At 37.0% G+C, this 17,907-nt stretch overlaps 2 protein-coding genes across 2 annotated transcripts; both read right to left on the minus strand.

Moving 5' to 3' along the window:
- Positions 1-6,600: 6,600 nt before the first annotated feature.
- On the minus strand, positions 6,601-8,115 carry LOC138897973 (uncharacterized). The gene is made up of 2 exons (XM_070184001.1): positions 7,618-8,115; positions 6,601-6,969 (listed from the first exon to the last, which is right to left on the minus strand). The coding sequence occupies exons 1-2, from the start codon at positions 8,113-8,115 to the stop codon at positions 6,601-6,603; spliced, it is 867 nt and encodes a 288-aa protein (XP_070040102.1).
- Positions 8,116-11,709: 3,594 nt separating this feature from the next.
- On the minus strand, positions 11,710-12,120 carry LOC138897974 (uncharacterized). The gene has a single exon (XM_070184002.1). It carries the CDS (start codon positions 12,118-12,120, stop codon positions 11,710-11,712), a length of 411 nt encoding a protein of 136 aa, XP_070040103.1.
- Positions 12,121-17,907: the final 5,787 nt, after the last annotated feature.

Raw genomic sequence — 17,907 nt, forward strand, 5'->3', positions numbered from 1 at the left:
TTAGATCCTTGTCATGTACCTTTGTTTGCTCCGTACCATGAGATACCCCTTGGATTAATGTGCATGTGTTAAGAAAAAAATTTTGAATTTATCCAGTGATGCACCTGGTTTATTTAGCACAACTTTTTTTTTCTTTAAAAAATGTTGTTTCCTTTTTTTTTTAAAATAAAAAATTGTAAATCATGCAGATAAGCAGAAAAAATACAAGCAAGTTTTTTTAAGATGCACCTGGTTTATTTAGCACATTTTTTTTTCTTTCAAAAATATTGTTTTCTCTTTTTTAAAATAAAAAATTATAAATCATGCAGATAAGCAGAAGAAATACAAGCAAGTTTTTTGAAGAGGCTGAATTTAGAAAGCACGAATATTTTGTTTCTATTATAATTTTTTGGAAAGGTAAATTTTTCATTAATGTGAATGAGAAATAACTCTGTACAGAAGACCAAATTTGTCACAAGAATGCTAGCACTAGGTAGTAAACAAAGTTTTATTGACACAACTGCCTATCATCTCAAGTCACTGAGTGAGCATGAATCAAGAAGATACCCCCTAATCATACTTAAGGATAATAGTTAAAATTAGGCTCGAGTATCTTTAACCAAAAATCATAAACAGTCCTTCTATAATCTTATTAAAAAATGTATAATATACAGAATCTTGACTTCAAGAACTTCTTATATTTTCATTCTTTTGACAGTTAGACCATTATTAGAGTCTAGAAGTATTCCCCCTCCGGCACAATTCACAGAAAACTAGGAGGAGGATCAAGTGAAATATTTCATAGACCTTGGAAATTACTGCCCAGTCTTCGCTAAAATCTTGATTAATTTTTACACACATGGAACTTTGCTAGTCCAGGGTTTTTCCAGCAGGTATCTGCATTCTTATACTAAATTTTTGGGATGATGATTAGATATGTCGTGTAGTAACACATGCATTGCAACTTCAGAGTCCAGTCCACTGCTAACCTCCAGTAATGTGAATTTTCTTGCGATGGTACGTACTTCCAGTTATGTGATTCTTCTATCCCGGAAGAGTAGGAGTGTAGGATCTTGACTTAAGCTCCAACTTCAGCATAAGGCAATTGGTAAACCTCAATCCAAACTGTAAAAAATAAAAAGCCATCTTCCAGGAAGTCCCTTGGTGTCATAGAATGAATCTAAACACTTATTATAGAATGAGCGTAGACTCTTTTTTAGTAGTGTACATAAATAACAGATTTGTAGAAATCTCTTTTATTTCTTTTCTTAGTTAGCACCTGATGTACATGTATTTATATTGCTTACCTCTTAGAATGAGAACACAAGTTATTCTTTCCATTTCGTGCACATGGTATCAGAGTAGGGTATCCAGCTTTGTCGGGTTTAGATTAGAAACACGTGCGTCTCACGTGCCGACGAAACTGCCAGAGATACTTCTGTTTAAGCTGCGTGCGGAGGCGCGTTCGTGGATCGATCTTGGTATGGCTTCCCGTTACGACTTTGCCTCGAAGTTTCGGTTAAATTGCGGTGGTCATGTGGTGATAGGACCACATTTTGGAGAAGAAGAACCTTGAAGCATGAATCTGTGAACATTCATTTTTGGTCAGGTTTGAGAATTTTTTATTATTTGCTTATTGTTCTTATGATTCTGGGAATTGGTTGAGGTTTTCTGCAAGTGCAACAATTTGTGATATTGTACTGTTGCTCACCAATTTGTGATTTGATATTGTCTCTTGGAGGTTATCTGAAGCTTGGCTAGATTTCAAAAATTGTCTTTTTGAGTGCAACTTTGAGTTTGGCTATTCTCAAGTTTTTGATTGTGTTGGCTATTGTCCTTTTTAAGTATTGTCTGGTTTCTGCTTTCAAATATAGTCTGTTTGGGACTTTCTGTTGGATTCTCCATCACTTATTTTGGTATAGTGAGTTTTATTAGTTGGAAATAGAATGACTATAAATAGTAAGCAAGGAGGAAATAATGATACAACTTCTAGTCCAACAATCTTGGTCTCAGATGAGTTTCTTGAGTTCCTTCAATATCATAAATCAATTAAGAAATCTTTTTCAGTTATTACTTTTGTCGGGTCAGATAATACATGTCTTATCACCTCTTCAAATAAATGGGTGATTGACTCAGGTGCCATAAATCACATGACAGGTAATCCAAAGATTTTTTCTAGCTTTCGATCATACAAAGCACCCTTTTCAGTTACTGTAGCTCATGGAACAACTTGTCTTAGTGTTAGATTTGGTACTATTAAACCAACTTTCTCTATTACTCTGTCATCTGTATTAAGTCTACCAAACTTGGTCTTTAATTTGATTTCTGTTAGTAAAATCACTAGAGACCTTATTTGTTGTGTAGCGTTCTTTCCCAATCATTGTTTGTTTCTTGATCTTACGATGAAGCAGATTATTGGTAAAGGATATATATTTGGTGATATCTATATCATTGATGAATGGGAGCCACAGTCCATTGTATGCTCTAGTGTTGTGTCTCTTTTTGAAGCACATTGTCGATTGGTGCATCCTCCTTTACCTTTGTTGAAGAAGTTCTGTCCTTAATTTCATAATATTTCTTCATTTGATTGTGATTCATGTCGATTTTGCAAAACATCATCGCATCTTGTTAGGTCCAAGGGTTAACAAGTAAGTTGAGTCAGCTTTTGAGTTTGTCCATTCTGATATTTGGGGACCATGTTATGTTGTTTCTAAAATTGGACATAAGTATTTTGTCACTTTTGTAGATGATTTTTCCCGAATGACTTAGATTTACTTTATGAAGAGTTGTACTGAAGTGTTTACTCACTTTTCTGTCTTCTGTGCTGAAGTCAAAACTCAATTCAATGCTTCGGTGCATATTCTAAGGAGTGATAACGCTAAAGAATACTTGTCAGAGTTATTTCAGTCCTACATAAGACAACATGGTGTACTACATCAGTTTTCATGTGTTGATACACCCTCTCAAAATGGAGTTGCTGAAAGGAAGAATATGTATCTACTTGAGACAGCTCGGACACTTTTGTTCCAAATGAAAGTTCCTAAACAGTTCTAGGCAGATGCGGTCTCCACAACTTGCTTTTTGATTAATCACATGTCATCTACTGTGCTTAGTGGTTATATGCCTGATAGTGTTCTTTTTCCAAACAAGTCATTATTTTCTGTGGAACCTAAGGTGTTTGGAAGCACATGTTATGTTCGAGATATTCGACCATCTATTACCAAGTTGGATACCAATAAATTGAAGTATATTTTTCTTGGTTATTCTCACCTTCAGAAGGGGTATCAGTGTTATTCTACTGAACTTGGCAAATATCTGGTGTCAACTGATGTGGTGTTTTCAGAGACTACCATTCTTCTATACACCTCCCATTTCTACAAGTCAGGGGGATGAAGATGAGTGGCTAGTATATCAGGTTACCCGTACTTTGACAGAACAATCAGATGATGTCCCTCCACATCCTAGCTCTTCTATCGAGCACCAATCGGCTATTGTGCCTTCAACAACTGCTCCAATTGTGTTAGCAAGACCAACAATTGTTCAAGTTTACTTGCGGAGGTGAGAGACAAATGATACGTCTCTTGTACCAGTTCCTTCGTCATCTGATCCTCTTCCTCCTGATCTTCCAGAAGAGCTTGACCTTTCCAATGCTTTACACAAAGGTACACATACTTGAAAATCCATATATTCTATTGCTAATTCTACGTCTAGGTCTTTGATTGCATCTTTAGACTCTATTTCTATACCCAAAACAGTGAAAAAGACTTTGAATCATCCTGGATGGTCTGAAGCAATGCTTGAGTAAATACATGCCTTAGAGGAAAACCATACTTGGAATTTACTGAATTTACCTAGTGGAAAGAAAACAGTGGGATGCAAATGGGTCTTCATGGTCAAAGTTAAATCCAGATGTTTCTATGGCAAGACTTAAGGCCAGACTTGTTCCCAAAGGGTATGCTCAGGCTTATGGAGTGGATTATTCAGACACCTTCTCTCCGGTTGCCAAACTTGCTTTTGTTCGCTTGTTCATTTCCTTAGCAACTTCTGAGAATTGTCATTTACATCGATTGGATATTAAAAATGTAGTTCTTCATGGCGATCTTCATGAAGAGGTGTATATGGAGCAACCAACTGGTTTTGTTGCTCGGGGGGAATATGGGAAGGTCTGTCATTTAAAGAAGTCCTTATATGATTTGAAGCAGAGTCCCCGAGCTTCGTTTGGTAAATTTAGTGAGGTAATTCAAAAATTTGGACTGAGAAAGAGCAAATGTGATCATTCAGTCTTCTACAGGCAATCAACAACTGATCTATTCTCCTTGTTGTATATGTTGACGACATTGTGATTGCAGGAAGTGATTATGCATGAATCTCTTCTCTTAAGTCTTTCTTGCATACTAGGTTTTATACGAAAGACTTGGGACAATTGAAATATTTCTTGGGAGTAGAAGTAACTAAAAGCACGAAGGGAATTTTTCTATCTCAACAAAAGTATATTCTTAACTTTTTGGCAGAAACTGGTAAGTTGGCTGCCAAGCCTTGCAGTACACCAATGGTTCCTAATTTGCATCTTATGAAAGATGATAGCGAGCCATTTAATGATCCAGATAGATACATGAGGTTAATTGATAGATTAAACCATTTCACTGTGACTCGTCCAGATATTGCTTTTGCAGTAAGTATAGTTAGCCATTTCATGTCTGTGCCCATAATCAAACATTGGGAGGCTTTGGAGCAGATCCTATGTTACTTAAAAAAAGCTCCTGGACTTGGCATATTATATAGTAGGGGTGGTAAGTGGGTCGGGCCAGGCCCTTAACGAGCCAAGTGGGCCGGTCTCGTGGGCCGCGGTCCCGGTCCTTAATTAAATAGGCTAAATGATTTTTTGTAGGAACTATCCCGGGATCGGGCCCACGAGTTGATGGTCCCGGGATAAACGGACTGGGCCCGCGGGCTAAGTTGGGCCAACGGCTAAGTAGTGATTTAAAAAAAAATTAAATAGAAATTAGAGACAAAAAGATGTTAAAAAAATATCTAAGGCAATGCCTTGTAAATTTATTAAAGAATTATGATCTAATTTTTTAATTCAAATTTAAACATAAAAATATTATATAAAGATATTCAAAGCAATGCCTTGTAATTTTATTATAACAATAAAATACATGGCAATATCTTTCTTAGTCTTTCTCCCCCCTATGGAATGAGCACAACAAGGTGCTAATACCACCATTGAGAAGAAAAAGGAACTAATCAAGATGTGCCAAAATACAAGTTACATAATACATACTAATTTTTGTTCATACAAGTTACATGCTATCTCTTACAAACTTTATAAATCCTTCATCGAAGGAAGTTTCGTGGTGGTGGTGGAAAAGTAGCTTGGTCATTGCCGTTTCCATTGTCGGGCGAAGCAGCATCCTCAGCAAGTTCGGCTAGCATTTCTTCGTAAGTTTCGTCTTCCTCCGGTTGTGATTCAGCAAGTCCAAAATTTCTTCTTTCCTAACGGATCCAATCTCTGAAAAGTTCTGATTTTCCAAGCTCTCTCTCATAGATGCTCTATAATCACCGATTTGAAATCTTGCTTGACTGAAAGCGCTCTCTGATGCCACTGTTGAAGCTTGAATACATCATCCACAATTAAATGGTAAATATGACAAATATATCTAACATGAAAAATGTTACTAAATGCAGGATTTAGCGTAGTGGTAAGCAAGTATATAACATTTGTATTATTAGTGGCATTATCCATTGAAACCGATATTATTTTATCATTAATACAAAAATATCTACAAATATCCATAATTGTGCTAGCAATAAACTCCCTTATGTGACGTGAAGCAATTATTCTATAAGCAATTATGCGCTTTTACATTATCCAATCCTCATTAATCCAATGATATGTAACAATAAGGTAATCACAGTCATTGTTACTTCTACCAATATCAGTTGTAATAGCAACACGACAATTTATATGAGTAAATAAATAACACAAATATTGTTCATATTCATGCTTATATTTATAAATATCACTCTTTACGGTAAGTAGGATTAAAAAAATTTCTAATATAATGCACAAATGCAGAGTCAGAAGGAAAACTATATGGTAAACACATAACAATAACAATATTTGTCAATTCTTCCCGATCTTTTTTTGGATCACAATATAAAATACCACAAGTAACAATGTTAATTTTTTTAATTTAAATTCGCTTCTATTGATCATTGATGTGCAAGAAGTTACAATTTGAGTTTGGCATTCCAAACTTTGTATGTGATCATTGAGAAGAGGGTTCTAAGTTAGTTCTAACTAAGAATCTAATATACAAGGTGTTTATTGGGGGGGGGGGGGAGGGGGAGGGGGTTATAACTAATGTGGGAAGGTTTGTTTTTCTTAATCCTGAAGGAAGGCAAGTTCCATCTGTCCATGTTAACTAGGCCCTTGACTTGGTTGGGGAGTCCAACAAAAGAGTTGAAGACGTGGATTGTATTAAGACTGTGACTCAAATTTGCCAATTTATCAGCTGGTCTATTGGCTTCTCTGAAGCAGTGGTTGATTTCGAATCCATGTTCTTTAACTAGCTCCTGGATTTCACTAATGATGTTGGTGATCTTCCAAGGTACCTTTCATTCCGTTTTTATGCACTTGTAGATAAGTAATGAGTCGGTTTCCCCCATGACTATCTCTAAACCATTATTTGCACACCATTTTAAGCCTAATAGCATAGCTGCTTCGTCAGCCATATTGCTAGTACCAGGTCCCATGGGAATTGAGTAGGTAAAAATGATAATTCCCTGGTTATTTCTGATGAGTCCTCCTCTTCCACAAATGCCTTGAATGTAGCTTCCATCACTGTTTAGCTTTATTTTTTGAGTATTAGGTCTGATCCACCTGATCATTGTGCTAGTTGTTTGTTCTAGCATAGCTGCACTTGCTTGAAAAATAGTGTGCCAATATCTCCCTACATTAGCTCTTCCAAATTTTCTTTTCAGTACCTGCAAAAGAATTGACATTATATTAGTTTTAGTTCTATAGAATGATGTTCTGATGTTTTCAAATTTTTTGGTGCATCTTGACTTCCATAACTCCCAGCATATGATCGAAGAAAGAATTATTGTGATGAGTTTTGCAATAGGATTGTGAGTCTTAAAATTCCACCAATTATGAAGTTGAATTTTGAGATTCCTTATATTGTGACCAATTCCCATGGGTCTAGCAAAATAACTCCATATTTTCTTAGCATGATCCCCAAGACAGAAGAGACGGTCAATGTTCTCAATGCTCGGATTCTGGTTGTTGCAGCAGTGGCAAATATTGTTAACATTTATTCCAAATCTGGAAACTCTTTCCTCGGTAGATAATTTGTTATGAATAGCTCTCCAGGTAAGGAAGGAGATCTTGAAGGGAATATCCTTAAGCTAGACATAGTTAACAAAATTATCCATATTTTTCCTCTGCCTGAAGGTGTCCCAAGCTGAACCAACAGAAAGTTTTCCAGTAGTAGATGGTGTCCAAATGGTTGTGTCTCTCTTGTTTCTATTAATTTTGATATTAAGAGCCCTGATCTTATCCTTTATTTCATTATCTGGTTGAGTATGAAGCTTATTCCAATTTCATGAGCCATTATTGATGATATCTTTGACCTTGATCTCATTGCAGCTAGTCTTGTCAGGAACTAGTTGGTGTAAAGGACCCATGCCAGTCCAATTATCATACCAGAAAGACACATCTCCATCACCTATATTCCATAAAATATTGCTCTCTACATCCTCCTTAATGTTGCACAAATATTTCCAATTTTGAGGTTGACCACTGTTCCATTGAGCTACAGAAGGGTGCTTATTGTGAAAGAACTTGGCTTCCATGAATTCCTTCCATAGGGAATTGGTAGTTCTCAATCTCCACCATTGTTTGGCTTGAAAGGCATGACAGGTGTCTGTTAGGCATCTGAAGTTAGCTCCTCCCTCATTATAGAGGTAGCAAAGATTATTCCAATCAGTCCAATGATATTTACCACCTGTGTTCTGTCCTGACCAGAAGAATCTGGCAACATATTTCTTAATAAGCTCCAGTGTGCCTTTAGGAGGATTGGTGGTTGCAAGAAGATGGATGGGGAAGGCAAGAAGGACATGTCTAATCATGATAGCTCTTCCTCATGTAGAGAGGAATTTTGTTTGCCAACCCCTGATTTTGCCTATGATGTTGTTGACAATATCAGAGTAGTGTGATATCTTCCTCCTTCCTGTGATGAGAGGGCATCCCAGATACTTGATAGGGAATTGCTGATGTTTCATTCCTGTGATGTTCTTGAGTCTGTTGATTGTGGCTGCCTTAATGTTGTTAGCCACTGCAAAACAGCTCTTATCTTTGTTAATGAGTTGCCCGGATACTTTCTCATAAGTATCCAAAGTTTTCAATATTATCTCCAGTATTTTTTTGCTTCCATTGCAGAACAAGATAGTATCATCTGCAAAAGAAAGATGGTTAATCTTAGGACCATTGATATTCATATAGAAGCCCTTGTAACCTTCTCTTTCATGAAGCTTATTTAGCATTCTGGATAGTAGTTCAACACTGATAATAAACAATGAAGGAGATATTGGATCACCTTGTCTCAAACCTCTTTCAGATTTAAAGAACCCATGCCTTCCCCCATTGACAATAATAGAGTACCAATTGTTGAATATGAAGTTATAAATGAGATCAATCCACCATTCTGAGAAGCCAAGTTTCCTTAAAGCCAGACATAAGAAAGTCTAAGAAACTCTGTCATATCCTTTAGCCATATCAAGTTTAATAACAATATTTCCACCTCTAGAGGGCTTCTTAATGTCATTTATAATCTCTTGGGAAAGGAGAATATTTTCAGTTATAGCTCTTCCTTTGATAAAACCAGACTGATTTCTAGAGATAATCTTAGGAAGAACGCAAGAAATTCTAGTATTGAAAATTTTAGAAATAATCTTACTGGACACATTGCGCAGGCTTATAGGTCTCAGGTCTGTGAATTTCTGAGGGTGTTTGAACTTGGGGATCATTACTAAGCAAGTGTGAGTAAAGAATTTGGGGAGGTCTGCACCATTAAAGAAGGATTCCACAGCTTTTAGGAGATCATGACATATGATATTCCAGGTAGTTTGATAAAAACAACTACTCAAGCCATCAGGGCCTGATGCACTATCCTTGTCAATTGAGAACACACTATCTTTTACTTCTTGCATAGTAGGTATAGCTGTGAGCATGTTGTTGTCTTCCTTAATAATACATCTCTCAAAGCAATTCAAGGCTTCAAAGTTGGTAGTTTGAGTATCCCAAGAGAACATGTTCTAGAAGTGCCTGATTGCAGCTTCTGCTATACTATCATTTTCTTCGATCCATTGGTTTTGCTCATCCATGATTTTAGTGATAGTTAGTCTCCTCCTTCTTTCTTTTATAATGCTATGGAAGTATGCTGTATTAGAATTACCTTCTTCAAACCATTTGGCTCTGGACTTCTGCCTTGAAATATTATCTTGAATTTTCAGGTATCTTGTAAATCCAGCTCTGCTTTTTGATAATTCTCTTCTGTTTTCAGGAGAATTGTCATTAACACAATTATCTTTCAGAGTTCTAATCTCAACTTCCAACCTTTTGGGTTCCTCATATATGTCACCAAAAGTTTGTCTTGACCAGTTGCTCAGCTCCTTACATACTCTTTTGATCTTCTGATGAAGCGTCTAGAGTGGGTTCCCATGGACATCTTCATCCCAACATTCCTGAACTGTTTTCAAGTAATTCAGATGTTTAGTCCAAAAGTTTAAGAATTTAAAATACTCTATGAAGGAATTTGTCTCTGAACTCATTTTAATTAGTAAGGGTGCATGGTCTGAACAAGCTCTGAACAGGTGTGTAACTGAGGTGTCACTGATAGAGTCAAACCAAGCTGTATTGTAAACAGGTATATCAAGCCTCTTCCAGATGGTAGTCGGCGGGTCTCTGTTATCACACCATGTGAATGTAGAACTAGTAAATTCTGTATCCTATAGCCCACACTCATTGAGACACTCAATGAAATATAGGCTCTCTTCCATTCTATAGCTTCTTCCATCTTTATTTTCTTCACTTGAGGTGATAACATTAAAGTCTCTAATTGCCCTCCCATGGCCCTTGTATGTTGTTGGCCATATCCTTCATATCTTGCCATAGCTCTCTTCTCTGTTCTTCAGTGCACTTAACATACACCACAATCATGTGGATATGAGGATTATTATTGTACGAAGCCTTGATCAAAACATGTTGTTCTTTGTCTTGAATGATGATAACATTAACTTCATTAGCTCAAAAGATCCAGATTTTGTTGGAGCAGATTTAAAAGCCTTGATGCATACCAAGTCTTCTCCTTAAGCTGTCCATTTTCCTACTGTCGACCATAGGTTCCTGTAAACAGATAAGAGGTATTTGAAATTATTGTTTAATGGTTTAGAGTCTCTCAAGAGATCCCTTTGAAGCAATCCCATGTATGTTCCATGATATTGTATTAATCATTTGACACATTAGGGGTAGGATCTATTTGCACTTCTTTGTTCTCCTCTGCACTTTCTTGTGTTTGAATAAAAATACCTCCAGGATTCTGGTAGTTTCTAGGAGATAAATTGTTGAAGAGGGTGATGCTTTGTTGCACTAATTTACCCTTATTTTTATAGAAATCATGGTATTCAGAGTTGATGTAACCTCTAGTGAGTTCATCATCTGAACTAACAAGTCTGCTTTCCTTTCTATAGGCAATGTCCATTTCTGTTTCTATGCTGACTATATCCTGAAAAGCTTCTTTAAACTCCTCCGTTGATTTTTCTCTTTGTTCACCTTGATCAGGTGGTTCAAGGTCCTTATTGAGGATAAAAACTTTCTCCCTTCTCCTACCGGATAAGCTTGGATTTCTAACTTCCATTCCTTCATCTTCAATAAAAATGGACCTTTCCTGATTAACTTGTTCAAGATTGAGCGCTGGCCAGTTGGTAGTTTGATCAGTACCCTTCTTTTTGATGTTACCATTGATCTCTCTTGTTTCTCCTTGAAGTGTAACCTCCTCGGGAATGGTTACCTGTTTGGAGAATCTTTTCTTCTTATTGTGTGGGTGAATTATATCTTTTGGGCCAGCAATAACCAAGTCGAGCATTTCCCCTTGCAGTTCAGTATCAACCCTGTTGTTGTTGGCAGCATTTCCACCCCTTGTTCTTCTAATATGTAACCTTGTCTGTTATTTTTTGTTTTTTCCTTCTTCTTTCTTATTTTGGTCTTTGTCCCATCTTGTGCTTCTTGGCTGCTGCTGAATGACTTTTGTGTTGTACTTATCTTTGTCATTATCATTGAGGCATGCTATGGTGTCCATTTCCTCCTTTTCGATTTCTTCTTGAAGAATGCTAAACGAGTTGTTTGTTTCCCTTATTTGTTGGTTTTCTTTGGTGTATGTGTTTTCGTTAGCAGTGGGCTTTAAAGACTATGGTATTGTATTTCTCTCATTGATGTAGTTTTGATTTTTTTCTTGTTGTGTCATAATAATTGAATTTCCTTTTCCCCCTTTTCTTTCTACATTCTGCCATCCTTTAGAGTTGTTGGATTGGATATTTTTTCTTCCTCCTTGTAGCTGTTCTTCTCTAATACTTGTTTTCCATGTGATGTATCTTTGAGTATTGGTATCTATGTTTCTTTGTCTTTTGCTGTTACTCTGTTTGGCTTATGTAGCAGCTCCTTCCTTTTCATTCATTGTAGTCTGATCTTTCCTTTTGTTGTGCAGGTTGTGAGGATTTGCACCTTTTAATAGAATGTCCTTGCACCTTGCAGTGAGAGCAATAGGCAGGCATAGCCTCATATTTAATTTTCTGGTCAAAAGCTTCCATTTTGCCTTGTTGGTTTCTTACATCTACTCTAACTGTAGATAACATAGGCTTTACAAGATCTATTTGAACCCTCATTTTTGTTGTTGTTGGCCTAGACTTAGTTGTTGTAGCTTTGTCCATGACCAATGGGTTGCCTATAGGACCAACTATTCTGCATAAGGCATCCCATTCATAGTAATGCCAAGGCAAATCTGGGAGATTAATCCAAACTGGGGCCAGGGATGTTTCAGAGTTAGGTTTAAAATCAGTTGTCCATTTCAGAATCTTCATACTAACATTTTCAAAGAGATGGATTCTCTCTTGAGTAAAAGTTATTAAAATTATCTTCGTTTTCCACATCAATGAAAACATGGTACTTGTCTTTTGCACCTATTTTAATTTCCCCTTTCGTGACCAATAAAAGAGCAAAATCAACCCTAATTTGGTCAATTGTAGGTATGCCCCTTAGAAACTTACCGATGATGGTCCACCGGCATGTGTCTGCGAGGAGTTCATGTTCTTCCTTAGTAAACACCACCATCGTTTTGCCTTCAATCACTTCATATGCTCTTGGTGGTAGTCTTACTTTTAGCCATGTTCGACTTCCCACTTTGTAGCCCAGAGCTCCTACATACGATTCAAGTTGAGATTGTTTGGGTGTTGTGTCAATTTCCATTGCTCTTTCTTGCAGAGGTGGAAAATTTTCAGATGTGGAGGCACCTCCTCTAGAGTTAGGGTCTGGTGGTACTGGTAATATGGGGATGGTTAGTCCAGCGTTGTCAATGGATAAGTTCATTGAGTGCAATTGGGGAAAATGTAGCCGCTAATAAATGTAGAGTAGACGTTAGAGGTAAAGAAAGAGAAGGGGAGGGTAAATAGAAGCTCGAGCTTCTCACTCTAACTTTTGTTTTTTTTCATTCCGTACCTTGTTGTTTTGCGTATCACTGTTAATTCCCTATTGAAATTGATTTGAACCGGTACTAGGGTCAGCCTGACTAGGACTAGGTACACTTTTCCCCTCGGCCAAAGCTTTCAGACATTAATACATGACGTTATCTTTAGGGTATTTTTTTTTATGTGTCTAGCCAAAGATCCTGTCCCGCCCCGCGATCCAAAATATTTGAAAGCTAACTCCATACCACAAGTTTTACACTTAGTCTTAAAAGCTAACTTCAATTCACTAACTTCACAAATTATAACAACCTCAATATTTTTTGACTATTTTTTGGAATAAAGTAAGCAATAATAGCAAGTATAATGTCACGACCCAAAATTCCACCATAGGCGTCGTGATGACACCTAGTCTCTAAGACTAGGTAAGCCGATTTCAATTACATTTTGAAGCCATTTATTTTTGAATTAAATAAGTAATCAAAACTAACAGCGGAACAAATATGAATATACAACCTCCCAAGACTGGCAGTACTGAGTCACGAACTCTAACTGAATATATGGAAAGATCACAAGGACCGAATATACAATACTGTTTGATTACAAATTAACAGTACAATGAAATGAAAAGACTTCAAGGGACTGCGACGACCCAAGCAGCTCTACCTTAAATCCTTACGATCCCGCTTTAGCTCTGCTTAAATCCGATATCTCCAATACCTGGCTCTGCACAAAAGTGTGCAGAAGTATAATATGAGTACAACACGGTTGGTACCCGGTAAGTATCAAGACTAACCTCAGTGGAGTAGAGACGAGGTACAGTCAAGACACTCACTAGTCTAATAGCCTGTGCAATATAATATACAAAATAATAAAAAACATATAACAATGAGGGCGACATAAATAACCGGTGATATGCACATCAAGACAACAAGAACACCATTATTATCGCACAACAATTAATAAATACAATTACACCCAATTAAATCAAGTTCTTCAAATAAATATTTTTTACATATAATTTCTTCCATATAACTCTTTTCCAAATATAATTTTCTCACATAAATATCTTTTAAACACAATTCCTTCAAATACTACTTTTTAAATAAAAATCCTTCCAAATAAATATTTTGAATATTATCCCTTCAATTAAAAGTCACCATGTGATACCGCATTTAATAATCATAAAAATACGGGTCTCAGCCCTTTTCATATTTTTATGGCACTTCGTGCCCATAATTAAATTATCATATTTTTTCGGCACCTCGTGCCCATTTTTCATATCATATCTGCACCGACAATTCACATGCCAAATATCATTATCATTTACTCACGGCACTTCGTGCCCACATTTTATTTTATAATCTGCCTGGCAATAGCCACAGGCTTCCAAATTTTAATATAAATTAGATTGTTATCAATTTACTAACAACAAGACGAATTGCACAAGGTATAAAAATAAACACAAGAAAATCACAACATCACATGAAGATCACCAACACCACAACTCCACATCATCACATATCATCCCTGACAATAGCCACCCTTATCGCTCCTATTTTCACCCTTATCTCTCCTATAGCCAGCCTTATCCCTCTGCCCTAACAATATCAATAGCCACCCTTATCGCTTCTATAGCCACCCTTATCGCTCTGCCCATACAATATCCCAACAAATACAACAACAGTGAAATGCCACCCTTATACCCACATAATATCAACAGTGAAATGCCACCCTTATACCCACATAATATCAACAGTGAAATGCCACCCTTATCTCCTCAAAATAATAATTCACACAACACAATAATTTACACGGGAAATTATCACGATAACATAACAAAATCAATTCATATCATAATTTGCCCAATGTCTACAACCAAAATTCCAAAGATACAACCAAATCAATTAATTCACAACAAATAGCCAAAGGCTCCATACAATGTGTATAACACCACAAAAATAATCAACAGAGATAGGAATTACTCAGCATAAATGTAATGACCCGGCCGGTCATTTTGAGTATTATAATCTCGTTCCCCCATTTATTGCTCAATTTATGCTTTATAGTTATTTTATGACTTACTGGGTTAGTTGGTTCGGGTCCGAAAGGAATTCGGAATGAAATGAGACACTTAGTCTCATAATTGAAAATTTTAAGTTAGAAAAGTGACCGGATATGGACCTATGTGTAAACGACCTCAGATTTGAAGTTTGATGATCTCGATAGCTCCATATGGTGATTTTGGACTTAGGAGCGTGTCCGAAAAATTATTTGGAGGTCCGTAGAGGAATAGGGCTTGAAATGCCGAAAGTTGAATTTTTGGGATGTTTGACCGGGGAGTTAATTTTTTGATATTGGGGTTGAAATCCGATTCTGAAAATTTTAATAGGTCTGTTATGTCATTTATGACTTGTGTGTAAAATTTGAGGTAATCGGACGTGATTTGATAGGTTCCGGAGCCATTTGTAGAAATTAGAAATTTCAAAGTTCATTAGGCTTGAATCTATGTGTGATTCGTGTTTTTTAGTGTTGTTGGATGTAATTTGAAGACTCGACTAAGTTCGCATGATGTTTTAGGACTTGTTGGTGTATTTGATTGAGGTCCCGAGGGCCTTGAGTGAGTTTCAGATGGTTAACAGATCAAAAATTAAACTGTAACAGCTGCTGCAATTTCCTTCTGCTGGAAATTCTTTCTGCCAGAAATCGAGCCCAGATTCGAGCCCATAATCGAGCCCAGAATCAAGCCACGATCGAGCCCAGGATCGAGGGCCACGATCGAAGGCATGGTCGAGGACCAGGATCGAGGCCATGATCGAAGACAAGGGTCGAGGGCCAGGATCGAGGTCCCAGATCGAGACCCAGGATCGAGGACCATGATCGAAGGCTAAGATCGAGGCAGGACCGAGGCTGTCTAGGCAGAATTATAAAGTAGGGGACTTCGTCCCATTCGCCATTTTTGGCAAATTGGAGCTTGAGGATAGGTGATTTTTGATAGATTTTCAAAGAAAGCTTGAGATAAGTCCCTTCTGATCATTTCTACTCCATAATATTGAATTATCATCGAATAATCCGACTAGATTATATGTTTTTGAGGTGTAAATCGGAGATTTGAACTTAAAAAGTTAGAAATAAGATTTGTAGATTTGAGGGTCGAGTTGAGGTCGAATTTTGGTAAAATTGGTATGGGTAGACTCATGGTTGATTGGGCTTTCGGATTTTGTAACTTTTGTCGGGTTCCGAGATGTGGGCCCCACGGGCAATTTTTGAGCTAAATTTTGGATTTTTATGAAAAATTAGTATTTTCTTATGAAATTAATTCCAATAAATTTTATTGACAGAAACGAATTATTTGTGACTAGATCCGAGGATTCGGAGACCAATTCTCGTGGCAAGGGCATAACAGAATAAAGAATTACACGGTTTGAAGTAAGTAACAATTATAAATCTGGTCATAAGGGTATGAAACCCCGGATTTTTGTATCATGTGATTACTTTGGAGGTGACGCACATGCTAGGTGACGGGCGTGTGGGCGTGCTCCGAGGAGATTGTGACTTGGTCAATCCTGTGAAACTGTAAAGATGAATAACGTGTTGTTAGCTATATGCTCTCTATGTGTTGTGGAAATTTGACTGTAAGACATGTTAGAATCCATATTTAGGCTATATGTTGGTATTTTTGGGACCCACAGAGGTCATGTACATATTGAATTATCTGCTAAATTGTTGTTTGGTACTCAATCACAGTTTACTTATTTATTTTATCTCAGTCTCTATTGTTCATTATTGATGCATCATATCATTGTTGTTTGGGGGTGATTTCATGATTATTGAGTGCCCGAGAGACTGGAGAGATTTATGAATGAGTGAGGCCGAGGGCCTGATTGTGAGATATTGATACTATAGCACGTGAGTTATCCGTGCAACACGTGAGTTGGCCGTGCGGATCCAGATATTGATACTATAGCACGTGAGTTGGCCGTGCAGATCCAGATATTGATACTATGGCACGTGAGTTGTCCGTATAACACATGAGTTGGCCGTGCGGATCCAGATATTGATACTATAGCACGTGAGTTGGCCGTGCGGATCCAGATATTGATACTATGGCACGTGAGTTGTCCGTGCAACATGTGAGTTGGCCGTGCAGATTATAGTGCTTGAGATGTAGGTGCCCCTTCGGAGTCTGTACACCCCCAGTGAGCGCGGGAACCCATTGAATGTGAGTGCTGAGGGCTGAGAGCTGAGTGGTTGAGCTATTGTGACGAGTTGAGTGACTGTTGCCCTGAAAGGCTGTACTTGCTTTTCATTTGTTGTTGCACTTAGTTGCTATTTGTCATTATTGTGACATTCTCTGAAAGATTTTATATCCAGATTTCATGAAATTGAACTGTATAAATTGACTTGATTTAAACTGCTGGATTTGAAAGCATGTCTAATCTTTGTTGGAAATGAACTATAACTGTGTAGCTCGTCACTATCTTCAGTTCCTTATTTATTATTGTTACTTGCTGAGTTAGTTGTACTCATACTACACCCTGCACTTCGTGTGCAGATCCAGGTATTCCCGAATATAAAGGGTGTTGATCCTTTCGCGCAATTGATTTTTCGGAGATTCTGAGGTAGCTGTCGTATTTCGCAGACCTTGTCTCTCCTTCTCTATCTCCTTGTTTACTGTATTTGGTCTCAGACTATTATAGACCGTATTTTCCAGATTTGTAATCATATTAGATGCTCATGTACTCAGTGACACCAGGTATTGGGAGTGTTTGTATCAGTATTTGCGAGATTTGTGGATCGTATTTAAGTATTATATTTGCAAACTTAAGAGAAATTGTGTTTTATTTAGATTATCGACTTACCTAGTATCGATATAGGCGCCATCATGACAGGTTGGGATTTTGGGTCGTGACAATAAAGCAAAACCTTCATTAATCCAAATTTAGATAATTATATTAACACTTCTTTTTAAACTTACTTAGTTAATTATTTGCATAGGGAAAATTCATATTGAAATTAAATTCCAAGAAATATCAAACCAACAATACTCACGAAATTACATAAATTTTCAAGTAACAATCACATCAAATTGTTATATAAAAACAAATTCCACAACAAGGATTTAGGCATGGCAAACAAATGATTTAATAAATGCCAACAATTATCCAATTTACTACACAATAATGC

This window comes from Nicotiana tomentosiformis, chromosome 8, assembly GCF_000390325.3.
Source record: "Nicotiana tomentosiformis chromosome 8, ASM39032v3, whole genome shotgun sequence".
Lineage (NCBI taxonomy): Eukaryota > Viridiplantae > Streptophyta > Magnoliopsida > Solanales > Solanaceae > Nicotiana > Nicotiana tomentosiformis.

Coding starts and splice junctions, on each gene's coding strand:
- LOC138897974 (XM_070184002.1), bottom strand. CDS start 12,120: ATGAAGATTCTGAAATGGACAACTGATTTTAAACCTAACTCTGAAACA.
- LOC138897973 (XM_070184001.1), bottom strand. CDS start 8,115: ATGATTAGACATGTCCTTCTTGCCTTCCCCATCCATCTTCTTGCAACC. Junction 6,970..7,617: donor CTAGCTGCAATGAGATCAAG/GTCAAAGATATC, acceptor ATTCTTTTGCAG/GTACTGAAAAGAAAATTTGG.